Source organism: Pseudophryne corroboree (assembly GCF_028390025.1).
Source record: "Pseudophryne corroboree isolate aPseCor3 chromosome 3 unlocalized genomic scaffold, aPseCor3.hap2 SUPER_3_unloc_62, whole genome shotgun sequence".
Lineage (NCBI taxonomy): Eukaryota > Metazoa > Chordata > Amphibia > Anura > Myobatrachidae > Pseudophryne > Pseudophryne corroboree.
In genome coordinates, this window is record NW_026967555.1 from 600,281 (window position 1) to 627,523 (window position 27,243).

General features: G+C 45.2%; 1 protein-coding gene across 1 annotated transcript in view; it reads left to right on the forward strand.

The window, feature by feature from the left end:
* Positions 1-26,615, forward strand: part of LOC134984551 (zinc finger protein 260-like) — a 360,139-nt gene extending 333,524 nt beyond the window's left edge. The window contains exon 6 of the mRNA XM_063950108.1: positions 24,704-26,615. Coding sequence (XP_063806178.1) covers positions 24,704-26,283 — 1,580 coding nt within the window. The 3' untranslated portion in view covers positions 26,284-26,615. The remainder of the gene's footprint in view (positions 1-24,703) is intronic.
* Positions 26,616-27,243: the final 628 nt, after the last annotated feature.

Consider the following 27,243-nt stretch of genomic DNA (forward strand, 5'->3'; position numbering starts at 1 on the left):
TTTCCCAACCACGGTCCTCAAGGCACACCAACAGTGCAGGTTTTAGTGATATCCAGGCTGCAGCACAGATGGTTCAATCAAAATAACTGAGCTACTAATTAAGTCACCTGTGCTGAAGCCTGGATATCACTAAAACATGCACTGTTGGTGTGCCTTGAGGACCGTGGTTGGGAAAGCCTGTCCTAGAGTGACGCAGGTTCGGGATCCAGGACTGGATCTTAGTGACCACAGATGTGAGTTTTTGGGGCTGGGGAGCAGTCACTCAGGGGGAAAGCTTCCAGCGAAGATGGTCAAGGCAGGAAATTTGTCTACACATAAACATTCTGGAGCTAAGGGCCATTTACAATAGCCTTCTGCAAGCGGAACATCTTCACAGTCGGCCCATCTTGATTCAGGCGGACAACATAACAGCAGTAGCGTACATAAACCGCCAGGGTGGAACAAAAAGCAGAGTGGCAATGACAGATGCCACAAAGGTGCTCCGTTCGGCGGAAAGGCATACAAGCGCTCTGTCAGCGATGTTCATTCCAGGAGTGGACAACTGGGAAGCAGACTTCCTCAGCAGACGCAATCTCCATCAAGGAGAGTGGGGTCTTCATCAAGAGGTCTTTACAGAAGTGACAAGTCTTTGGGGAATTCCTCAAATAGACATGATGGCGTCTCGCCTCAACAAGAAACTTCAGTGATCTTGTTCCAGGTCGAGAGACCCTCAAGCAATAGCAGTGGACACCCGAGTGACACTGTGGGTGTTTCGGTCGGTGTACGTGTTTCCTCCGCTTCCACTCATTCTAAAAGTGATAAAGATCCTAAGAAGAACAAAGGTTCAAGCGATCCTCATTGTTCTAAGAATGCCAAATTGATTTCTCACAAATATTTAAAATGCCCGCTCTAATATATATTGTAAATGTCTGCATCTCTTATTACCATATCCCATGAATGTGCGCTATACATCGCAAAACACTGCATCCCATAAGAGAAAACAATACACCCACACATTATCTGAGTTCCAAAGCTCATTGATGTATATATTTGTTATTAGAAGGATATGGGTTCAATATATATTACAAAGTATAGTATACCTATAGTTACATGATTACAACTCACACAGTAAGCAGTTAATACATAGTTACATACAGTTACATGCCAGCATACAATACCATTATCCTTTAAGTTATATAAATTAGTCTTTCCATATCACTCTCTCTCTCTGTAAATAAATACAGGAACTGATCTGTCAGCAAGTCCATCATCGTCTCAGACCTTACAGCCACTAACTTCCTGTGTGGTCAATGTGTTATCTAGTTTCTGGGGGAGGGATTTACGATGAGTCACCAGTTCCTTTGTATATGCTGAACAGGTTCAGCCTTGGGTACGTCCAAAGGGTTGGCCTGAGTTTCCTGTCCACTACCTGTTTGGTCTATGTATTGTTCTAATAAAAGTGATTTTAGCTTTTATACATGTAATCATAATTATCCGCTGCAATGTCCCACAACAAGCATCAAATGAATCTACACATCAATCTGGTTGCTTCAATAGTAAACATGACCGGTCTATCTGGTTTCGTTCAAATAATACACATACATGACACCACTCCATCATATACAATTCTAAATCATCATGATGTCGGGTGCTTGATATTATTATAATTATGTACTGTATGAAATAAGTGTCAAATCCACTCTATGGCATGTCCGTGTAAATGTGTGTGTTACCATACATTGCTGTGCTCGCTGCGCATATTTGCAAGTATAGCGACTTATATGTGTGTAGTTTGTATGTTCTCTTTATGTAATATTTTTTTGACTTCGACAGTTCCAGACTGGCCAAGGAAGGCTTGGTATCCGGATCTTCAGGAATAACTCATATGAGATCCCTGGCCTCTTCCTCTGAAGAGGATCTGTTACAGCAGGGGCCGTGCATGTTCCAAGACTTACCGCAACTTCGTTTGACGGCTTGGAGGTTGAATGCCGGATCCTAGCCTGAAAGGGTATTCCCGAGGAGGTCATCCCCACTCTTGTTCAGGCCAGGAAAGGAGTAACGTCTAAACATTACCACCGTATTTGGAGAAAATACGTGTCTTGGTGTGAATCCAAGAAGTTTCCTACAGAAGAATTTCAGTTAGGATGTTTTCTCCATTTTCTGCAAGCCGGTGTGGATGCGGGCCTAAAGTTGGGCTCCATTAAAGTACAAATTTCAGCCTTATCATTTTTTTCCAAAAACTATTGGCTTCCCTTCCAGAAGTTCAGACCTTTGTGAAAGGCGTGTTGCACATCCAACCTCCCTTTGTGCCCCCTGTGGCACCATGGGATCTTAACGTGGTGTTGCAATTCCTTCAATCTCATTGGTTTGAACCTTTACAAAAGGTGGAGTTGAAATTCCTCACTTGGAAAGTGGTCATGCTGTTGGCCTTGGCATCCGCCAGGCGGGTGTCTGAATTGGCGGCCTTGTCTCACAAGAGCCCTTATTTGATCTTTCATGAAGATAGAGCAGAGTTGAGGACTCGTCAGCAGAGTCTGCCAAAAGTGGTTTCGTCGTTCCACTTAAACCAAACTATTGTGGTGCCAGTGTCTACTGACGCCTTGCTGGAATTGAAGTTTCTTGACGTAGTCAGAGCTTTGAAAATTTATGTGGCCAGAACGGCTCAGTTTAGGAAAACAGAGCCTCTGTTTGTCCTGTATGCTCACAACAAAATTGGGGCTTCTGCTTCCAAGCAGACCATTGCACGCTGGATCTGTCATACGATTCAGCAGGCTCATTCTATGGGTGGATTGTCTTTACCGAAATCGGTGAAGGCCCATTCTACCAGAAAGGTGGGCTCGTCCTGCATTACAACTTTGCAGAGCGGCTACTTGGTTGGGTTCAAACACCTTTGCGAATTTCTACAAGTTTGATACCCTTGCTGATGAGGACCTCATGTTTGGTCAATCGGTGCTGCAGAGTCATCCGCCCTCTCCTGCCCGTTCTAGAGCTTTGGTATACACCCCATGGTTCTTGAAGTGACCCCAGCATCCTCTAGGACGTATGAGAAAATAGGATTTTAATACCTACCGGTAAATCCTTTTCTTAGTCCGTAGAGGATGCTGGGCGCCCGTCCCAGTGCGTACTGTATCTGCAGTTATTAGTTGTGGTTACACACATGTTGTGTTACATTTATAGTCAGCCTGTTGCTGATGTTGTTCCTGCAGTTGACTTGCGTTGTGTGGAATGCCATGTTGTACGGCGTGCCTGAGGTGTGAGCTGGTCTGTATCTCACCTTAGTTTAACAATAAATCCTTTTCCTCAAAATGTCCGTCTCCCTGGGCACAGTTCCTATAACTGGAGTCTGGAGGAGAGGCATAGAGGGAGGAGCCAGTTCACACCCCGTTGAAAGTCTTAAAGTGGCCATGTCTCCTGCGGATCCCGTCTACACCCCATGGTTCTTGAAGTGACCCCAGCATCCTCTACGGACTAAGAGAAAAGGATTTACCGGTAGGTATTAAAATACTAATTTCTCTAACGTCCTAGAGGATGCTGGGGACTCCGTAAGAACCATGGGGAATAGACGGGCTCCGCAGGAGATAGGGCACTTTAAGAAAGCTTTGGATTCTGGGTGTGCACTGGCTCCTCCCTCTATGTCCCTCCTCCAGACCTCAGTTTTACACTGTGCCCAGAGCGAGATGGGTGCACTGCAGGGAGCTCCCCGGAGTTCTCTGCCTAGGAAGCATTTTTGTTTGGGTTTTTTCTACATTTTTACAGGGAGCACTGCTGGCAACAGGCTCCCTGCATCGAGGGACTGAGGAGAGAGGGGCAGACCTTCTTAATTGATAGGCTCTGCTTCCTTGGCTACTGGACACCATTAGCTCCAGAGGGGGTGAACACAGGTTCTTACTGGGCATCCACCCCCAGAGCCGAGCCGTTGTTCTCACAGAGCCAGAAGAAACGACGTCAGAAGACGTCTCAGGCGGCAGAAGCCTTCAGAGCTTCACTGAGGTAACGCACAGCACTGCAGCTGTGCGTCATTGCTCCCATACACCTCACATACTCCGGTCACTGTAAGGGTGCAGGGGGGGGGGCACCCTGGGCAGCAATATAACACCTCTCTTATGGCAAAAGACAATATACATGTACAGGCACTGTACATGTATATAAAAGAGCCCCCGCCATTTTTTAAGAACTTTGAGCGGATACTGTCTTCAGAAAAGAGTTTCCCTGTGTGTGTGTGTGAAGTGTGTCGGTACGCGTGTCGACATGTTTGACAAGGAAGTCTCGCTTAATGTGGATGGGGAGTGCTTGAATGTCATATCGCCGTCGGCAGCGCCGACACAGGAATGGATGGATATGCTGAATGTCTTAAATGCAAATGTCAATCAATTGCATAAAAGGTTAGACAAGGCTGAAGCTAGGGATCAGTCAGGTAGCCAGAGCATGCCTGTCCCTGTGGCGCCAGGACCTTCGGGGCCTCAGAAGCGCACCATATCCCAGATCGATGACACAGATACCGACACTGACTCTAGTGTCGACTATGAAGATGCAAAATTACAGCCGAAGGTGGCAAAAGGTATTCGGTACATGATTATTGCCATTAAAGAGGTTTTGCATATTACTGAGGAACACCCTGTCCCTGACACAAGGGTACACATGTATAAAGGGAAAAAGCCTGAGGTCACCTTTCCGTCCTCATTTGAGCTGAGCGAATTGTGCGAAAAGGCTTGGGAATCTCCAGACAGGAGATTACAAGTTCCCAAAAGGATTCTTATGGCGTATCCTTATCCACAAACGGATAGGATACGATGGGAATCTCCTAAAGTAGACAAGGCGCTGACACGCTTATCCAAAAAGGTGGCACTGCCTTCGCAGGATACGGCTTCCCTCAAGGATCCTGCTGATCGCAGACAGGAAATTACCATGAAGCACATTTACACTCATTCCGGTACTATTGTTAGACCGGCTATGGCGTCGGCCTGGGTTTGTAGTGCTGTCGTGGCATGGGCAGATTCCTTATCTATGGAGCTTGACACCTTAGATAGGGATGCCATTTTAATGACCATAGAGCATATCAGGGAGGCTGCCTTGCATATGAGAGATGCTCAAAGAGACATTTGTTTACTAAGCTACAGAATAAACGCTGTGTCTATTTCTGCTAGGCGGCTCTTGTGGACCCGACAGTGGACGGGAGACGCCGATTCAAATCGGCATATGGAGTCCTTGCCCTACAAGGGGGAGGAGTTGTTTGGAGACGGCCTCTCAGACCTTGTCTCTACTGCTACGGCTGGTAAGTCAAATTTCTTACCTTATGTCCCCCCGCAGCATACAAAAAAGGCACCTCGTTATCAAATGCAGTCCTTTCATTCTAATAAGAGCAAGAAGATACGGGGATCGTCCTTTGTTGCCAAAGGAAAAGGCAAGGGAAAAAGGCTGCACACAGCTAGTTCCCAGGAGCAGAAGTCCTCCCCTGCATCTGCAAAGTCCATCGCATGACGCTGGGGCTTCCCGGGGGGAGGCAGATCTAGTGGGGGCTCGTCTTCGGTGTTTCAGCCACGTCTGGGTTCGCTCGCAGGTGGACCCCTGGGCATTGGAGATTGTTTCTCAGGGATACAGGCTGTAATTCGAAGACTTGCCTCCTCGCCGGTTTTTCAAATCGGCTCTGCCAGCTTCCCCGTCAGAGAGGGAGCTAGAGTTGGCAGCAATCCAAAATTTGTATATTCAACAGGTGATTATCAGAGTTCCTCATCTCCAGCAAGGAGAGGGATATTACTAAACCCTGTTTGTGGTCCCGAAACCAGACTGTTCAGTCAGACCCATTTTAAATCTAAAATCCCTGAACCTGTACTTGAGGCCTGGATGGGGGGGGGATGGATGGTGTCCCTGTACATAAAGGATGCTTACCTTCATGTTCCAATATTCCCCCCTCACCAGGCGTTCCTGAGATTTGCAGTGCAGGACTGTCACTACCAATTTCAGACGTTGCCGTTTGGGCATTCCATGGCCCCGAGAATTTTCACTAAGGTAATGGCAGAAATGATGGCAGGGTGTCACAATTATTTCATACTTGGACGATCACCTCATAAAGGCGAGATCTCGGGAGAAGTTGCTGGACAGCTTGTCTCTGTCCATGAAGACGTTGCAGTTACACGGTTGGATTCTCAATATAACGAAGTCCCAGCTAGTCCCTACAACGTGTCTGACCTTTTTGGGCCTGATTCTGGACACAGACCAGAAAAAGGTTTTTTCTTCCGATCGAAAAGGTTCAGGAGCTCATAGCCCTGGTCAGGAACCATATAAAGCCAAAAAAGGTTTCAGTGCATCATTGCACACGGGTTCTGGGGAAGATGGTAGCTTCATACGAGGCCATCCCCTTCGGCAGGTTCCATGCGAGGACTTTTCAATGGGACCTCTTGGACAATTGGTCAGGGTCCCATTTACAAATGCATCAAAGGATCACCCTGTCTCCCAGGACCAGGGTATCTCTCCTGTGGTGGCTGCACAGTGCTCACCTACTAGAGGGTCGCAGATTCGGCATTCAGGACTGGGTCCTGGTGACCACGGACGTAAGCCTCCAAAGCTGGGTAGCAGTCACACTGGGAAGAAATTTCCAAGGTCTCTGGTCAAATCTAGAGACTTGTCTCCACATCAACGTCCTGGAGTTGAGAGCCATATACAACGCCCTGCGTCAAGCGGAGGAATTGCTTCGGAAAAAAACTGTTCTGATTCAGTCAGACAATGTCACGGCAGTGGCTCATGTAAACTGCCAAGGCGGAATGCGAAGCAGAGTGGCCATGGCAGAAGCGACCTGGATTCTACGCTGGGAGGAAGGCCATGTAAGCGCACTATCAGCAGTGTTCATCCCGGGGGTGGACAACTGGGAGGCGGATTTCCTCAGCAGGCACGACCTGCATCCGGGAGAGTGGGGACTTCATCAAGAAGTCTTCGCACAGATCACGGGTCGGTGGGGGCTGCCTCAAATAGACATGATGGCGTCCCGTCTCAACAAAAAGCTTAAGCGATATTGCGCCAGGTCAAGGGACCCTCAGGCGGTAGCGGTAGACGCTGTGGTGACACCTGGGTGTTCAGATCGGTCTATGTGTTTCCTCCTCTTCCTCTCATACCCAAGGTGTTGAGAATAATAAGAATAAGCAGGGTCAGAACAATCCTTATTGTTCCAGATTGGCCACGGAGGACTTGGTATCCGGAGCTGCAAGAGTTGCTCACAGAAGATACGTGGCCTCTTCCGCTAAGGCAGGAACTGCTGCGGCATGGGCCCTGTCTGTTCCAAGACTTACCGCGGCTGCGTTTTACGGCATGGCGGTTGAACGTCGGATCATATCGTAAAAAGGGATTCCGGAGGAGGTCATTCCTACCCTGATCAAGGCTAGGAAAGACGTGATGAAACATTATCACTGTATATGGAGAAAATATGTTTCTTGTGTGAGGCCAGAGCTGCTCCTACGGAGGAGTTCCAGTTGGGCCGTCTGCTTCACTTCCTTCAAACGGGAGTGAATTGGGCCTAAAATTAGGGTCCATAAAGGTTCAAATTTCGGCCTTATCCATTTTCTTTCAAAGAGAATTGGCTTCTCTTCCTGAAGTACAGACTTTCTTTTTCATCCACTAGGGGTCACTGGAGTACTCTTCGGATATGGACGGTTTCCGTAGGAACAGGGCACTAAATATTTAAATTTAGAACACTCCACCCCTCCATATCCCCGAGTACCTCAGTGTTTTTTCTGTGCTCGAAGTAGCAACAAGTCATATGTGGCTGGGTCTACAATTCTTTTTACTAATTTTTGTTTAAGTTTTTTTTTTTTAACATCCCTTTCCCCGTTCCAAAAGGCAGGGTCAGGGATAGTGCAAGCTGCTGATAGCAGCAGTGGCGTGTCGGTCCTCACTGAATGAGCTCCCTCACAGCGACACACAGATCCTCCTGCACAGGCTGGCTGGCGCTTGTACAGAAGGTATGTGAACGGGGCGGTCAGCTCCCGCTGCCGCCCCGAGGTGTTGGGACATTGTTACTGCGCCGGGATCCTTCTGCAGATGTCCGCCGCCGGCTTCGGCCTCCTCCGCTGCTCCAGCTGCTCACGCTGCTCCGGCCCCCACCGCTGTACGGCCGCTGCTCATAACGCGATCCCCGCTCTCTGTCACTGCGCCCGATACCCGGCTCCCGCTGGCGGCCCCACACGCTGCGCTGACCGCCCGCTCTGCATAGGAGCATGCAGGGGGGAGAGGGGGCATTAAGCACGGTATTTAGATAACAGAGGGGGCAATACAGCAGCATAAGATAAACCTGCAGCAACAGCAGATGCTAGGCTGCAGGGATGATTACACAGGATTTTTCATACAGGGTTATATATCAGTTTAAAAGCTTGTAACCTGTACTGTGACTATAAGTGTAAGCATGGGGGCCATTTTAACCATGCTTCCTGTGTCTTCCTGCTGTAATTCCAGAACGTTCCAGTACTACTCCACCGGAGGCGTAGGGGTGTTAGTGGGAATTTGGGATCACATTTCATAGTCCTGGCCAGATGTACTGCACTTGGCCAGATATATATATATATATATATATATAGAGAGAGAGAGAGAGAGACACCGTAGTACTATTTTACTGAGTCGTGCAAGTGTCTGTTTTTGGTGTATTGTATTGTCTGTCGCCATAATGAGTAAGGCACCAGCAAAAACTAAAAAGCATATTTGCAAAGTCTGTAGCAGTGTGATACCGGATGGATCTACCACATGTACAGTATGTTTTGTGGATTCGGTTCCGAATAAAAATTCTGCTCCGGTTCTAAAGCCAATTTCCTCCCCGGACCCTCCTTGGGAAATGCTAGCCAATGTACTGGCTGGGTTGCAATCAGAATTGACCGGCCCTCGACAGGAGCGGGAAACGACAAGATCTGAGTCTAGGGTGAGACCGCCAGAACTACCAGAGGCGTCTCAGCCTTGCGAAAGGTCCAAATCCATTTTGGGTAGACGGGATAAATTTCATATGTCTTATGATTTACCAGTTTCTGCTATGTTGCATTCTGACGATTCCATGCCAGACCTCACGGCACAAGATGAGGGTGAGGAGGGCGAAGTGGAGTCAGATAGTGAGTATTTTAACAGCTCCGGCATTGATAATCTCATCAGAGCGGTGCGTCAGTCTCTGAGGTTTACAGAAACTGAGGAGCCTCTCACAAATGATCAGGTCGTATTTACTAAACGACAAAGAACTCCAATAAGTTTTCCTGTGTCGGAATCTTTTAATCAGATGTTAGTAGAAACACGACAGAATCCAGATAAACGGTTTTCTATACCTAGCAGATTTAAGTCTAGTTACCCGTTTCCAGACTCGGTAACATGTACATGGGATAATACACCAATAGTTGATTTGTCAGTGTCGGAGCTTACCAAGAAATTAACCATACCAGTGCCAGCGGCTACTACGCTTAAAGACCCTTCAGATCGCAAAATAGAAACTATGCTAAAGTCCATGTATGTAGCAGCAGGAGTGATGCTGAGACCTGGCTTGGTTGGCATCTCTGGGTCACTAAGGCGCTCATAATATGGATAACAGAACTCAAGTCTGCCTTACATGACGAACACCCGATACTTCTTGCAGAACAAATGTGTGAGGCTGCAGAGTATCTCTGTACAACGTCTACTGACGTCTGTCAGCTCACTTCTCGTATTTCATCGTCGCTAGTTACGGCACGACGAGCACTCTGGCTGCGTGCTTATCAAGCGGAGGCAGAGGTCAAACGAGGTATAGAGGCGTTACCTTACGATGGCAAGAAGTTGTTTGGTCCTGAATTGGACGCATGGATTGCTGAGGCTACGGGAGGAAAGTCGATTTTCTTACCTTTGCCTCCACCGGTACCAAGAAGGAGGTACGCTGGACCTTCGTTCAAATCCTTTAGACCTCAGTCCTTTCGAGGACGTGGCAGAGGAACAGCCACGCCTGGTAGACGTGGTCGTGGACGTGGTTTCCAACAAAGCAACACAAGTCGCCAGGACGCTAAGGTTACGACAAGCCAGTGGCATGACGGGTTACCAGCCCATCTCGGTTCTCCGATTGTGGGAGCACGCCTTCAGACGTTCCATTTGGCGTGGTTCAAGACATCTGCGGATGGGTGGATCCGCAATTTAGTGTTAAAAGGTTACAAAATAGAGTTCGACTGTCTTCCGCCACTGCGGTTTTTCAAGACAGGATTGCCTCTGTCGGACGACAAGAGGGCGGTTCTGCAAATTGCCATTCAGTCCCTACTGGATTCAGCAGTTTTGATTCCGGTTCCTGTACACAGGATCAGGGTTATTATTCCAGTCTGTTTGTGGTACCGAAGCCGGATGGCTCAGTCAGACCAATATTGAACTTAAAGGGTCTCAATCGGTACGTAACTTACTACAGATTCAAGATGGAATCTCTGCATTCCGTGATTGCGGGTTTAGAGCCAAAGGAATTCATGATTGCTAGATCTAAAGGATGCGTACTTACACATTCCGATTTGGCAGCCTCATCAGAGATTCTTGCGGTTTGCAATACGCCAGAACCATTAACAGTTTCAGGCTCTACCGTTTGGCCTATCGTCAGCGCCTCGGGTGTTCACCAAAGTGATGTCTGTGATGATAGCTCATCTCAGATCCCTGGGAGTGACAATAGTTCCGTATTTAGACGATCTGCTCATCAAAGCCCCGTCTCAACAGATACTTCTCCAACATGCGCTGCTAACGTACAATGTACTGGTTCACCACGGTTGGATTGTCAACTTCAGGAAATCACATCTAATTCCGTCTCAACGCCTTCAATTCCTAGGTATGATTTTCGATACGGTCAATCAAAGAATTTACCTACTACAACAGAAAGTACAGATTATACGTCATCTGGTACAATTAGTGCTCTAGCTACGCACAGTCTCGGTACATTTGTGCATTCGCCTCTTAGGCACAATGGTTGCGGCTTTCGAAGCGATTCAGTTCGGAAGATTTCACTCGCGTCCATTTCAGCTGGATGTGCTCGCACAGTGGTCAGGCTCGCATCTGCAGATTCACCACAGGGTGAGGTTGTCGCCAAGGGCAAGGGTGTCTCTGCTCTGGTGGCTCAAGGAACACAATTTAACCGCAGGAAAACTGTTCGGCGGCTGGAATTGGATAATTCTAACGACGGACGCCAGTCTCAGAGGTTGGGGAGCTGTAGTTCAAAATTGTCAGCTCCAGGGTCTCTGGGCGGATCACGAAAGGTTGCTGTCTATAAATGTCCTGGAACTCCGCGCAATTTACAATGCGCTACGACAAGCAGTGCACATGCTTCGGTCTCACACTGTCCAGGTGCAGTCAGACAATGCGACGGCAGTCGCATACATCAACAAACAAGGAGGAACGAGAAGCCGCATGGCAATGCGGGAAGTAGCTCGAATCCTCAATTGGGCGGAATACCACCAGGTGATATTGTCGGCAGTGTTCATTCCGGGAGTGGACAACTGGGAAGCGGATTATCTCAGTCGTCGGGAATTTCATCCAGGAGAATGGGCATTAAATCCAGAAGTGTTTCACATGTTGGTTCAGCGGTGGGGTTATCCTCAGGTGGACCTGATGGCGTCTCGACACAATCACCAAACGCTCCAGTATGTGTCCAGAACGAGAGATCCGAAGGCAGTGGCGGTGGATGCTCTCACCGTCGCGTGGCCGTACAGCCTTGTGTATCTGTTTCCACCGTTTCCGTTGCTCCCTCTGGTGCTAAAACGGATCAAAAGACAGTCTGTCACAGTCATACTAGTGGCGCCTCATTGGCCTCGGAGAGCTTGGTTCTCGGATCTTCGCGGACTACTCGCAGACGATCCTTGGCCGCTCCCTCTACGTCCGGACTTGTTACAACAGTTCCTTTACCCCGATTTAGCGCGGCTGCGTTTGACGGGGTGGCTGTTGAGACCGCCCTCTTTAGAAGAGAGGGCATTCCAGAATTGGTTATACCAACCATGTTACGAGCTAGGAAGCCAGTGACGGCAGCTCATTATTACAGAATTTGGCGTGCCTATATAGGTTGGTGTGAAACTCGGAAGTTTCCGACATCATCTTTCAAGTTATCCTGTCTTTTGCTATTTCTACAGAAGGGGTTAGATGGAGCACTGCGTTAATCTACACTAAAGGTGCAGGTATCTGTGTTGTCAATTTATTTTCAAAGACGATTGGCTCTATTGCCGTCGGTACACATTTTTCAGCAGGGTGTCCTCAGACTACAGCCTCCATTCATTCCACCTACAGCACCATGGGACTTGAATCTGGTTTTAGATTTCTTACAGTCTTCATATTTTGAACCCTTACAGCAAGTGGATATAAAGTTTCTCACTTGGAAAACAATTTTTCTTCTAGCCTTAGCTTCGGCAAGGCGTGTTTCAGATTTGGGTGCCTTGTCATGCAAGCCACCGTATTTGGTGTTTCATGATGACAGAGTGGAACTTCGGACGAATCCCGCTTTCTTACCAAAGGTAGTGTCATCTTTTCACATGAATCAACCCATAGTAGTTCCTGTGTTAACAGCACATTCTGGAACTCTGGATGTGGTACGCGCATTACGCGTTTATGTATCCCGAACGTCTTCAGTTCGTAAAACGAACACGTTGTTTGTTCTCTATGATGCTGCCAAGATGGGTTGGCCAGCGTCTAAACAGACCTTATCCAGATGGATAAAACTGACCATACGTCAGGCTTACCTTCATGCTAGGTTACGGCCGCCTACATCAGTAACAGCTCATTCCACACGTTCTGTGGGGAACTTCATGGGCAGCTGGTCGTGGAACTTCTACAACGCAGCTTTGCCGTGCGGCTACATGGTCTTCAGTGCACACGTTTGTGCGCTTTTACAAGTTTGATACGTTTGCGGCATCAGCATCTAGCTTTGGCCGCCTAGTGTTACAGGTGCCAAACAGCTCTCCCGCCCACGGGGGAAGCTTTGGTACGTCCCAAGAGTACTCCAGTGACCCCTAGTGGATGAAAAAGAAAATCGGATTTTGGTACTTACCAGGTAAATTCTTTTCTTTGAATCCATAGGGGGCACTGGACGCCCTCCCAGAGCAGTTTTACCTGGTTTGTGGTAAGTTCAGAGGATCTTATGGTAACACACTCTCACCGACTGGTTCAAATTGTCAAGTGCTGGTTAGGGTGTCAACTGTTTAGTTGTCAGTAACGTTATGTGTCAACTTTGTTGTTGTCCGTTATGTTATATGTAATACTCCATTGTCAACCTCTCTCTAGTTCCTGTTCGGCTCAGTAAAAAACACTGAAGTACTCGGGGATATGGAGGGGTGGAGTGTTCTAAATTTAAATATTCAGTGCCCTGTTCCTGTGTAAACCGTCCATATCCCAAGAGTACTCCAGTGCCCCCTATGGTTTCATAGAAAAGGATTTACCTGGTAAGTACCAAAATCCTATTTTTGTGAAGGGCGTGCTGCATATTCAGCCTCCCCTTTGTACCTCCGGTGGCGCCTTGGGACCTTAACGTGGTATTAAGTTTCCTCAAGTCACCTTGGTTTGAACCACTCAAAACAGTGGAGTTGAAATACCTCACTTGGAAAGTGGTCATGTTGTTGGCCTTAGCTTCTGCAAGGCAGGTTTCGGAATTGGCGGCTTTATTGCATAAAAGCCCATACCTGATTTTTCACGTGGATAGGGCAGAGTTGAGGACTCGTCCTCAATTTCTGCCCAAGGTGGTCTCATCTTTTCATATGAACCAACCTATTGTCGTGCCTGTGACTACACGGGACTTGGAGGATTCCGAGTCCCTGGATGTGGTCAGGGCTTTGAAGATTTATGTAACCAGAACAGCTAGGATCAGGAAGACCAAAGCTTTGTTTGTTCTGTATGCGGCCAACAAGGTTGGCGCTCCTGCTTCAAAGCAGACTATTGCTCGCTGGATCTGTAACACGATTCAGCAGGCGCATTCTTCGGCAGGATTGCCATTGCCTAAATCGGTTAAGGCCCATTCCACTAGGAAGGTGGGCTCCTCTTGGGCGGTTGCCTGAGTGGTCTCGGCACTACAACTGTGCCGAGCTGCTACTTTGTCGGGGACAAACATCTTTGCAAAGTTCTATAAGTTTGATACCCTGGCTGAGGAGGACCTCCTGTTTGCTCAATCGGTGCTGCAGAGTCATCCGCACTCTCCCGCCCGTTTGGGAGCTTTGGTATAATCCCCATGGTCCTTACGGAGTCCCCAGCATCCTCTAGGATGTTAGAGAAAATAAAATTTTACTTACCGGTAAAAATATATCTCGTAGTCCGTAGAGGATGCTGGGCGCCCGTCCCAAGTGTGGACTTCTTCTGCAAGACTTGTATATAGTTATTGCTTACATAAGGGTTATGTTATAGTTGATTGGGTTTGAACCGAGGCTATGTTATTGTTCATACTGTTAACTGGGTAGTTTATCACAAGTTATACGGTGTGATTGGTGTGGTTGGTATGAGTCTTGCCCATAGATTTACAAAAATCCTTTCCTCGTACTGTTCATCTCCTCTGGGCACAGTTTCTCTAACTGAGGTTTGGAGGAGGGACTTAGAGGGAGGAGCCAGTGCACACCCAGAATCCAAAGCTTTCTTAAAGTGCCCTATCTCCTGCGGAGCCCGTCTATTCCCCATGGTCCTTACGGAGTCCCCAGCATCCTCTACAGACTACGAGAAATAGATTTACCGGTAAGTAAAATCTTATTTATTTTTTTAATAGTTGGAATGAAATGCAGAAACTGTATTTGTAGGAATAATATAGTTTTCTAGAACGAGAAGGTACCTGGGTCTGTAGGTGCCAGTACAAGCCAGTTTGGTCTCCTTAAATTTTCTCCCCATCCCTGCATCATTTGACAGACCGTAAAACCCCCTTCTCCACATGAAGGTAACTAATTTATTTAAGCTTTTCCCCAATTTTCTGGATTTTAGAATTATTTGCATAGTGTTGGGATTATTGTCTAGTGACCACACTATTCCTTTTTCATCCACCTGGGGGATGCCATTACCTGTGGGTTATGCGTAGTGGGCTGCGTGCACCAACTAGTTTGAAACTGGCTTCCGCCCCCTCTAAAACCCCTCCTCCTCCAACAGAGCTTCCGTCTTGTTTTTAGTGCCTTAGAGAAGGCACTAGCTAGTTCCTAGCTTTTAGTTCGGTTTCATTTCTTTTTTTTCTTTAAAAGTTTGGGTGCTTAGTCTGTGGCAAAACAAACGGCAAGCACTAACAGAGTGGGAGTTAGTAAGAAGGTTTGTGTGATCCCTGTGTCCCACTCTAAAGACGGCCTCTTGGAGAGTCACTAAACCGCACAGGTTCCCGGGTCTCTTCCCTACTCCAGACAAACATCTGAGGAGGCCTCAGGCAAAAAGGGTAAGCAAAAAAACATTTTCTCTATCATCGATGGGGGACGCTGGAGTTCAGTACCATGGGGTATAGATGGGGTGATCAGGCGAGCCGGCACTTTAAAATTTTAATGTGTGTGGCTGGCTCCTCCCCTTCTAAACCCTCCCCAGACCAGTTTTAGAAATGGGCCTGGGAGAGCCAGTCACTTTGGAGCTCAAGAGATGCATTTCATTTTTTACTTTAAAAACTCTTCTGCAGTCTGGCAGTTTGCTACGAGGGAGCTGCCGGGGGAGGCTCTGTCCCACCCTATGGGGTCTGTAGCCAGAGTTCCCGGCTGCAGGGACATCAGTCCCTGGGTGTCTCGCATCCAGCAGTTCCCTGCTGAGAAGGAGCCCCACGCAGCCCACGGCCACCAACAGCATGGCTGAAAGTACGACGCTTGGTATGTATAGCCCGGGGGCCTCGTTAGCGTGGTTCCTGGGTCAAATGGCGGCTATACCACATAGAGGAGAAAAGGCAGTGACACAAGCTCTTTTTCTTCTCTGCAGCGGCTCCTGATAGCGACTGTTATTCTAAATGTTGTATATATGTATGTATAAGGGAGCCATATCTCTGACCAGGGCACTGCTGAAAATTCCACAGGACAGTACACAAAGTCTTATGCACATTGGGAGTTTCCAGTCTCTTTCCTGTGGACACTAATACAGGGAGAAACACCACTGTAATTGCGTTGGATAAAAAGAACACTGTACCCTCGCTAGGTGGCATACCCAGCTGAAACACCACAAGGGACTTGGTAATTATTCATCTCCAATTTGGATGCTACAAAACATATGCTTATGTGTGTCCTGCAGGATCTTTATATTCATCAGCACAAATTGCTTAGGGCAATCTGTATGCAAATGCCGGAATAAGAGAGAGTAATTGTAGTTCAGAGATTGGCTAAATAAGGCTCTGTTTTTATTCAGTACACATTTCTTTTATTTGTTTTTTGTCATTGTGTTTATGTATTTTTATTGAATATCTGTATTTTGGTATTTTAGGCCAATATAAAATTTACATTATTTTATTGAGCGCAGTTGGTTCTTTTGATTCGCTGGCAGGGCTATTGGTGCGATATATGTCTCACAGTTATCTTGTTTTCTTGGCCAATCAGAGCTGCTGCGTTTTCTTGGCTGTTCCTGGCATCTGTCTCACCTCCTTTTCGTTTTTTTGGTGGGTCTCTGTATCTGGGTCATACTGCATCTTAGGTTGCTTGACATCTTTTGTCACACTCCCAAGTTCTCTCGGTTGTGGCCTCGAGTCTGGGCTTGGCTGCACAGTTTTACAATATTCTCAGCACTCTCCCGCCCATTTGGTAAGCTCTGGGATGTCCCCATGGTACTGAACTGCAGTTTCCCCTATGGATGATAGAGAAAACAGGATTTTGGTACTTACCGATAAATCCCTTTCTCTGAGTCTATAGAGGACGTTGGACGCCCACCCTGTGCTGCTTTTTTTCATCAGTTTGGTTATCTTTCTGGTTGCCCCTGTAGATTTGGGTGGCTGGGTATCTTTAGAACCTGTTTGCAAGGCTTTCTTGCGTTACTGTCATTTTGCCTTTTTTTTTTTTTTTGTATGGTTATGTACATCTATGTGTGTTTCTACTGTTCCTGCTTTCGAGAGATCTCTTTCTAGATCTCTTGCTTACCTCCTACTCTGTTGGTCGTGTTGCCTCTCTTCTCGAGCACTCTCTCCTTCTTAACTGGTCTGGGGAGAGGTATAGAGGAGGAGGAGCCAGTCACACACATTAAAATTTTAAAGTGCAGCCTCGCCTGATCTCCCCATCTATATACTCCATGGTACTAAACTCCAGCGTCCCCTATGGACTCGGAGAAAGGGATTTATCGGTATGTACCAAAACCCTGTTGTTTCCTAAACGGTTTCCCAGCACACTGCTTCTTATATAACCAGAGTGTCTGGGTATGGTGTCACTCACCGTGCACTAAAGACGTACTCTGGGAGAGTCACCAAACCGCACAGGTCCCTGTGTCTCTCCCACCATTCCAGACACACATCTGAGGAGGCCACAAAGAAGGTAAACCATTTAAATGTTAACATTTAAAATGTAAAATCCTTATTTGCTGTATTGCTGCTATCCCGGCACGCCATTTTACAGAGCAAGCAGCTGGGCATGTTACCACTCAAGTGTGTGCTGGCTGTGTGGTGTTGCAGAGTAAGTATGCTGCAGCAGGCCTTTTTCAGAGCCTACAGGCACACCCCACTGGACATGCCCAGGCTTATCTGATCTTGAGGGGAAATTGGCAGACACACCCCCATGCATCTGTACACCCCCCCCCCCCCCCCCCCATTTCCCCCCCTCCCCCCCAAAAAAAAAATTAGCAGCAGCTGCCTGTAATCGGAAACAGGCTAGAAACACACACCACTGTTGGAGGTGGTTTGAGCACTGCTGTGCCTGAGAAGTAGGCATGCTGGGGGAAAGGCTAACCAGTAGATGAGCAGTACAGCAGGATTATTTATATTGTATAATTTAAATTGGTGATTTATGTTGTACATATGTGTATACACCTATGTTATTGCTCTTTTTCTGGAAGCAGTTTCAGACAGAGATCTGCATATGGCATGTGTTCTTTCTCACTACTTTTAAGTATTAGTGACTTATTAACCAAACTACATTAAGTGTGTGTTTAGTATATTGCTGCAAGATTTGGTCTTTTATACAGTACTGCATTTTTGAAAAAATATAGGTAGGTTCTGTATGGTTAGATTTGTCTTTCTTTCTATCATGGAAAAACCAGACAAGAGTTCCAAAAAAGGAACAGTCACTTATTATGCTTGTACTAAATGTGAGCAAAATTGCCAAAAGACGGTACGGACCCAGGTTCGCTTTGTTGAAATTGTTCACAGGGTGTGTCATTACCCAGAAGTTTGGCTGAACAGTCGGGTATGCCTGAATGGACCAGGTCCATGGCAGATGCCACAGAGGAATTGCGCCACTCTCAGGCTAACTATAGTTACCCAGCACACAAGCTCCTGTTTTGTCTGATACCTTTATCGAGCCCAGATGGGCCCAGAATATGGTTCGTTGCCTAGCAGAGCTGGCAAACGTCTTTGAATAAAGCGTATTGGCGCTGCTTTATTAGATTTCCAGGATAACAAGGTTTCAGCCACCTCTTTTTAAGAAGAGGGCGAGTTGGATTATGATTGGGAAGATACTTCCAATTGGGAGGATGATTCTCATTCTTTATCAAGAGTATCTGTTGGTAGAGATGGTCCTGGACACACTCCATCTTCAGGAGTCAGCTGTTCCAGTATATGAGAAACAAGTATGCGGTACCCTGCGCTTCAAAAATGGTGCTACAAATAATCCTGACACCCACCCAACAATGATATAACAAAATAAAGAATGGATTAGGAGTTCCTAAATTGGAATTGTGATAAGTCTTTGTATATTGTCTCTTGTACAGTCTTGTGATGGTCGCAATGGGAACTCTTCTTTATATCCTCAGAATGACCTCATAGAAATGACAGAAAACACTTCTCATAGTGTGCATCAGATAATTTTGATAAAATGAGCGTGAAAGGCACAAATAGAGAAACACAGAGACGAGATTTACTTTGTACCCTCTTTAGAAGCCTCCACTAGGCCAAATTTCACGTATAGGACATACAATTCATCACATGGCTCCTTTTGAATTCACACCTTGTGACTTTCACGCACTGTAATGGATCTTTAAGTAACCAATGTATATCTCCCTGAAAGAGATATAAACATGCTCCACATAGTGTAATAAGTAGACAAACAAAATGTATTGATGATAAAAATCACATTAAAAATAAAGCGTGGTACCGTATGAAGCCTTGTTGGTCCCAAGGCATAAGTAAACACATGGACAGAACAGATGGTGAAACCTGGGTGGAACTGCCCTCCTGATTACTCTGCAAGGATCCTTCAATGGTTTGTTCAAGGTACACCAAAATACCAACGCGTTTCAACTGCAAAGAGTCTTCCTCAGTGGAGACTACCAGATGTAGACCTGATGGCATCTCGACACAATCACAAGGCTCTGGTATTCGGAGCAAGGATAAGGGATCCTCAAGCAGCGTTCGTGGACGCACTGGCAATTCCATGAAACTTTCGGCTGCTGTACGTGTTCCCTCCGGTGTCACTTCTGTCCAGGGTGATAAGGAAGTTCAAGCAAGAAGGATGAATACTACTACTAATCGCTCCAGCATGGACCAGACGGCATTGGTTCTCAGACCTGCCGGGTCTCTCGATAGAGCGTCCTCTTCTACTTCCGCAACGCCCAGACCTCCTCGTTCAGGGCCCTTGTGTCTACCAGGATTTGGCCCGGATGGCTTTGACAGTGTGGCTCTTTAAGCTTCCGGACTGAGGGCCAAAGGATTTTCTGAGGCGGTCATTCAAACTATGTTAAAGGCCCGTAAACCGGTGTCTGCTCGGATTTATCATAGGGGCTGGAATACTTACTTCACCTGGTGTGAGACTAACCATTATGACGCATACAAGTTCAGTACTGCAAAACTTGGCTTTCCAGCAACAGGGCCTGGACTTAGGCCTTCGTCTGGCCTCCCTCAAGGTTTATATTTCTGCCTTGTCGATATGGTTTCAGAGAGAAATTGTGATTCTGCCTGGTACATTCACTCGGGTGTTTTACGGATTCAACCTCCCTATGTCCCACCTGTGGCTCCTTGGGATTTGTTGGGTGTTCTGAATGCCTTGCAAGAGTCTCTGTTTAAACCTCTCGAGTCTGTGGACCTTTAGTGGCTTACTCTTAAGGTCTTTTTCTTGCTGGCTATTGCCTCTAGAAAAGAAAAAGATCACAAAACGGAAACCGTTTGTGATAACCCGGCGCTGTAATAGTGTAAATAGTTATATATTTGAGATGTTTCAGCAGCTAAGCATAAACAACTTGCCAGGTTGCAACGTTAAAATCTAAAGAGAGAAAAAGGAGGGGAGTATGCTTTGCGCTTGAAACAATATATCAAAAATTAGATGTGCAGTCGGACACAGAAGATAGACTCAGTACAACTTCAGAATGATAATAAAAAAAACACTTTTTATGGTATCAATTAAAGCAGAGTATGCCACATATAGAATGAATTAAAATAATGACAGTTTTACAATTTATTAGATAAACTAAACTGAAAATAAAAATAAACATAAGGATAAAAATAAAACAATTAAATGATTATATTCAAATGGTGATAATAAAAAATCACAACACTGGCGTCCCAGTGTATTATTTTGGGTTTGTAATTCCCGCAGGGATAATTGACAGTCTCACAGTCTCAGATATTAATATAGTTCTTTAAAGGAAAGGTGCAATCTGTAATTAATGCTCCCGTGCTGGTTCCTGCGTTAGTATATAAACAGGGTCCTCATTAGATGAAATACACGTGGAGTGATAATATGTGCTTTATTTCCTGTTATAATTACAGCTGGTAGTTGCCGTCTTTCCCGGTAAGGTTTTGTTAATTGTAAATATAGCAGCAATGTTCAATTTAGATGGATTTAGCCGCCGTGAACAAACTACTGGAAACAGGTGTTAGGCCCCACAGCGGGGGTCACACAGAACTCACCTGACCAGTGTTTGTACAGCCGTGCGGCAATGATGAATCCAGCGTGCGGCAGAAGGCTGTGACCGAAGCTGTCACGGTTTATGCTGAGCTGCGGACTGGGTCCTTTCGGCGGGTATCACCAAGTGAGAAGTGTATCGAGAGTGGGCGTCAACGCGTTTCGTCTCCTAGCAACGGAGACTTCCTCAAGACGGATACTTCCCCTCTCCATGATCTCAAATATATACCTGTCTGATTGCTTTCATGGCAATCAGTTGTGGTTAATTGATACTTAAAATTATTATAAACGATTAAACACAAAATAAGAGACATACTGGAGATATAAATGTAATAAAATTCATATACAAGTAATATTCTAAGATACTAACCATATGTACTGAGTCAATCTTGTATAGTTTACTAAAATGTAGACTTAATGATTTAATTAGGATCAATTTGGACTTCAATTGTCAAAGTCCATCTGGGTTTTTGTATCACTTAGTATCTGCATGCTTTGTAGCTTCTAATAGTAAACCCACGGATCATGTGTAGATGTTTGTTTTATATTAATATAATACTTAATGAATAAATTGTGAATAGAGCTACAATAGCCAGTATTTTATTTTAAAAGACCAGACAAAAAAGATAAAATAATGAAAAACTAATAAATAAAAAATAAATAATAAATAATAAAGAGATGATAAAAACCAGTGAGGATTTTTTATGCAAAAAAAACATTTATGCTTGGGTAATTAGTTGTCTTTGAGGGATCTTTTGAATTGTTCACAGAAAACACATATAAAGAAAAAGTAAAAATTACAGCCAATAATAATAATAATGAAATATGATAATAAATATGATAATAAAGAAAAATGAAAAATGAAAAAATGAGATGATGAAGGATGAAAAAATGCTTTTTAGCTTTGAAATCAAAAGTGAAAAATATTCTTTGCTGCTCAGGAAAATATCTATGCTATTGCCTCTGTTAGATGGGTTTCAGACTTGGGTGCCTTGTCCTATCGATCAGCCTTTCTGATTTTTCACTGTGACCGGGCGGTTCTTAGAACTCGCCCTGGTTATTTGCCTAAGGTGGTGTCGTCTTTCCACCTTAACCAGGAGATTGTGGTTCCGGCATTTACCTCTCCAGGTTTGTCCTCCAAAGAGCGATCTTTCTGTATTTATGTAATGAGAATAACTTCTCTTAGGAGATCTGATTCCTCTTTGTCCTTTTTTGTTTTCACAAACGTGGCTGGCCTGCCAATAAGCCGACCTTGGCCAGATGGATTAGAATGGTGATTGCACATGCTTATGTACAGGCTTGCCTTCCAGCTCCTGCTACCATCAATGCCCATTTTACTCTGTCTGTTGAACCTTCTTGGGCGGCCAGCCGTGGTGCGACCCTTGAACATTTGTGCAAGGCGGCTATGTGGTCCTCGGTGAACACGTTCATAAGGTTCTATGCCTTCGATACATCCACCTCTCAGGATGCTTCCTTTGGACGCCGGGTTCTTGTGCCCACTACAGTGCATCCCCTCCCATGAGGAACTGATTTAGGACATTCCCGATGTTATCCCTGGGGAACCCAGTGTACCTTGCTGAAAGAGATTTAACAAAGTTAAGTTGTTACCATAAATCTCATTTTCTCTGTCTGGTGTCTTACTGGGTTGGGTATGGGATCCTGGCGGTCGGGATCAAGTAAGTGGCTTGTCAGTACATATCCAGTCGGACAGTGCTACATCAGTAGCATACATGAACAAGCAGGGCAGTACCCGCAGCTGGTGAGCAATGAAGGAAGTTGCTCACTTCCTTCATTGGGCAGAGAATTGGATTTTTCAATCTCTGCGATTCACATTTCAGGGGTGGAAAACTGGGAGGCAGACTTCTTAAGTCTCGCACAGTACATCAATGGGAATAGGAATTATACCAGGAAGTGATTGCCGAGATAGTAGTGAGATGGGGACATCCAGAAATGGATCTGATTGCCTCTTGTCTCTACAGGAAGCTTCCGAGTTACGGAACCCTTGTAGATGCCGTGACAGCACCCTGGTTGTTCCAGTTGGGGTACATCTTTCCCCGTCTGGTAATGTTACCAAGGGTACTTCAGAGTATTTGATCAGTAGCAAGGCCTGTCATTCTAGTAGCATCAGATTGGCCATGCCAACTTTGGTACGTAACTCTGCAGAGCATGTTGGTAGACGAGCCATTATGTCTACCTAAACATCCAGATCTGTTAGTTCAGGGCCCTTGCTGTCACCCCGATTTTTCTCGTTGTCTTTGATGGCATGGTACTTGAGTCCAAGATATTGAGGGTTAAAGGGTTTTCAGTCGGTAGTGAAAACCATGATACAGGCTCCAAACCAGTCACCTCAAAGATATATTATCGAGTTTGGAGGATATATATTTCCTGCTGTGAACATAATAAATTCATACATGAGATGATTAGCTTATCTTGTTTGCTATCTTTTTTGCTGGATGGGTTGACAAGGGCTTTCCTGTTTCAAAGGAAATTGGCATCCAATCCGGAGTTTCAAACTTTCTTACAGGATGTTATTCAAATTCAGCCTCCACATGTCCTGCCGGTTCCTCTTTGGTACTTAAGTTTGGTTTTGGGAGCGCTTCAAAAAGTGGCATTTGAACCTTTGGATTTGGTGGCATTGCAATACCTCACTTTGAAAGTTGTCTTTTTGCTAGTAATTGACTCAGCTAGAAGAGTCTCTGAATTATCAGCCCTTTCCTGTAGACCACCACTTCTCATATTTCATTAGGACAGACCACTAAACCTTCATTTCTTCCTAAGGTTGTGTCAGCATTCCACATCAATCAGGACATAGGTCTCCCAGCCTTTCACCATGCTTCAGCTTCTAGTAAAGCTTCTTCCTTAGCCCTGTTGGATGTGGTGAAGGCGTTTCACATTTACCTGGAACGTACTGTGTCTCTAAGATGTACGGAATCCCTGCTGGTATTGATTCCCCAAAAAGAGACTGTCCAGCCTCTAATGAATCCATCACTATGGGGCACAGCCACCATTCGACAGGTATATTTGGCTTCAAATGTAATGGTTCCGGCTTCAACTAGGCTCACTCGACTCGTGCTGTTGTGGCTTCCTGTGCTGTACGTAATGGAGCAGCCCCACTAGAGCAGCTCTTTTCCATACTTTTGGCACAAAAGATACCTGCGTTGGACGTAAAATTCTTAGAGTGGCTGGTTCCGACCCCCCTACATTAATTAGCTTGCATTGGTTAGTTCCCAATGGCATCCCACAGATGGATGATAACCATAAAATCTATTCCTTGAAGTCCATCTGGGGGATGCTGGGATGCCTCCCTTGTTTGGTTTTATAATCATAACCTGTGGTTTCTGAGTTTAGTTCCTTGGTGGTGAGTTCTCTAACAGCTTTGTTAAACTTTGACTGAAGCTCTGTTGGAGGAGGAGGGGTTATATAAGGGGTGGGAGACAATTTCAAACTAGTTAGTGCACGCCTCCACAGCACACTATGCATATCCCAGAGGTAATGGCATCCCCCACGTGGCCTTCTAGGAATAGATTTTACATTGCGTTAAAATCGTGTTTTCCTTTCAAATGGGGGAACCATCATATTTATATCTGCCAGATTGAAGTAGATAGTTAATGTACATTCCTACCCGATTGTCAATGTTTTCTGTAGTGTAGTGGCATTATCTCTGCCCCTCTTGTTACATTACATGAAAGGTAGATAATCCCCACCCCTCCCCGTTTGAATTCTTTGAGTGTTCATTGCTGAGGATGAGTTTTACTAACCCTTAGCACTAAAGTCGTTAAACAACTAGATCTCTTGCACTGACTAATACTATGAAATTCTGTTATTTCCAGCAGATGGATGCACAAGCAGGGATCCTTTGGAGGGACAACTCATTTTGTATCCAGATTTTAAAACAGAAATTAACATCACACAAGGTTCTTCAGAAGAAAACACCATTACCGTAAAAACACATCCAGTATTTATCAGTGCAGATAAATCAGCTGAGCCCTCTAAGCATGAGGAATGTTCTACTGATAAATCTGTTATTGCTACACAAAGTGCAATTGATTCAAGTGATACAGACTTTTCATTTTCTGAGTGTGGTAATAGTAAATGCGTTTTAGTTATACATCAAAGTCACACAGGTGAAAAATCATTTCCATGTTCTGAGTGTGGGAAATATTGTAAAACAAACAAAAGTCTAATTAGGCATCAGAGATCACACACTGAGGACAAACCATTTCCATGTTCTGAGTGTGGTAAATGTTTTAGAAGTAAATCAGATCTTGTTGAACATCATAGAATTCACACAGGTGAAAAACCATTTCCATGTTCTGAGTGTGGGAAATGGTTTAGAAGGAAATCAGATCTTGTTGTACATCAGAGAACTCACACAGGTGAGAAACCATACCCATGTTCTGAGTGTGGAAAATGTTTCATAACTAAAGCACATCTTGTTAGACATCAGAGAAGTCACACAGGTGAGAGGCCATTTCTATGTTCTGAGTGTGGGAAATGTTTTATGCAGAAATCAGTTCTTGTTGAACATCAGAAAAGTCACACAGGTGAGAAGCCATTTCCATGTTCTGAGTGTGGTAAATGTTTTAGAAATAAATCAGAACTTGATGTACATCAGAGAACTCACACAGGTGAAAAACCATATCCATGTACTGAGTGTGGGAGATGTTTTACAAGGAAATCAGATCTTATTGCACATCAGAGAACTCACACTGGTGAGAAACCATTTCCATGTGCTGAGTGTGGGAAATGTTTCATAAATAAATCTGATCTTGTTGTACATCAGAGAACTCACACAGGTGAGAAACCATTTCCATGTGCTGACTGTGGAAAGTGTTTCATAACGAAATCCGCTCTTGTTGTACATCAGAGACTAGAGACTCACACAGGTGAGAAGCCACTTACTTGCTCTGAGTGTGGGAATGCGTTTGCATCTAAATCAAGACTTGTTGTGCATCAGAGACGTCACACAGGTGAGAGGCCCTTTCCATGCTCTGAGTGTGGGAAAGGTTTCATAACTAAAGCACATCTTGTTAGACATGAGAGAACTCACACAGGTGAAAAGCCATTTCCATGTTCTGAGTGTGGGAATGTGTTTGCACGTAAATCATGTCTTCTTACACATAAGAGAAGTCACACAGGTGAGAAACCATTTCCATGCTCTGATTGTGGGAAATGTTTTACACAGAAATCAGTACTTGTTGCACATCAGAGAAGTCACACAGGTGAGAAACCATTTCTATGCACTGAGTGTGGGAAAGGTTTCATAACTAAAGCACATCTTGTTACACATCAGAGAACTCACACAGGTGAGAAACCGTTTACATGCTTTGAGTGTGGGAATGTGTTTGCACGTAAAGCAAGTCTTGTTGAACATCAGAACACACACAGAGTAGCCATTTGTATGTTCTGAGTGCGGGAAATGTTTTACATATATCACTACTTTGATCAGAGAATGTTCACAGGGGGAAATACATTTCTGTGAGCTTATAGACACGAGATGAAGTTTCAGTAATATTTTAAATGTAAAATACATTGATATGATTCAGAAACACTATAAACACAGGCAAAAGTGCATTGTCAGTGTAAACTCAAAAGTATGTAGACTTCCCAGAGTTATGGAGGACAGGTAAAATAATGTATGCACATGCTCTCTTGTATGGCGCTCACTAGATTTCTGTTTTATGTCAGTTACTATGCTCTCTATTGTTTGGAGCTCACTAAATTTCTATTTTATATCAGTTACTATGATGTTCTCTGTATTGTATTATGGTCACTAGGATGCTCTCTTAACTTTATGGCAGTCGCTAGGATGCTCTTGCAGTGGTTCTCAAATTTAGTCCTCAGGACCCCACAAAGTTCACAATTTTCAGGTCATGTACTCATTACTCACTGACACATTTTAAAAGATCAACAGGTGGTGCTCAATATTTCTCTAACATCCTAGGAGCCATTAGAGCCTTGGCACTTTAAGAAATCAATCAGTGTGTGCTGGCTCCTCCCTTCTATGCCCCTCCTGCAGACTCAGTTTAGAAAAATGTGCTTAAAGAGGTGGGTGCATTATCTGGAGTTCCAGAAAGTTTTCTACAGAATTTGTTTGTTTCTGCTCTACAAGGATTAACATTGGGGTGTAGAGTTGGATCTTGATCCAAGGCACCAACATGCTCAAAGCTTTTGACCGTTCCCAAGATGCACAGCGCCGCCTCCTTTATAACCCCCGCCTCCGTGCACAGGAGCTCAGTTTGTAAGTTGGTGCCATGCAGTATGCAGGCACTTAACAGGAGGGCTGCCTCAGGCAGCCTATTGATAGCTTTTTTTAAAAGAAAACAATGAAGATTCTTCTGAAGACTACAAAGGCTGCAGCAGGCAAAGT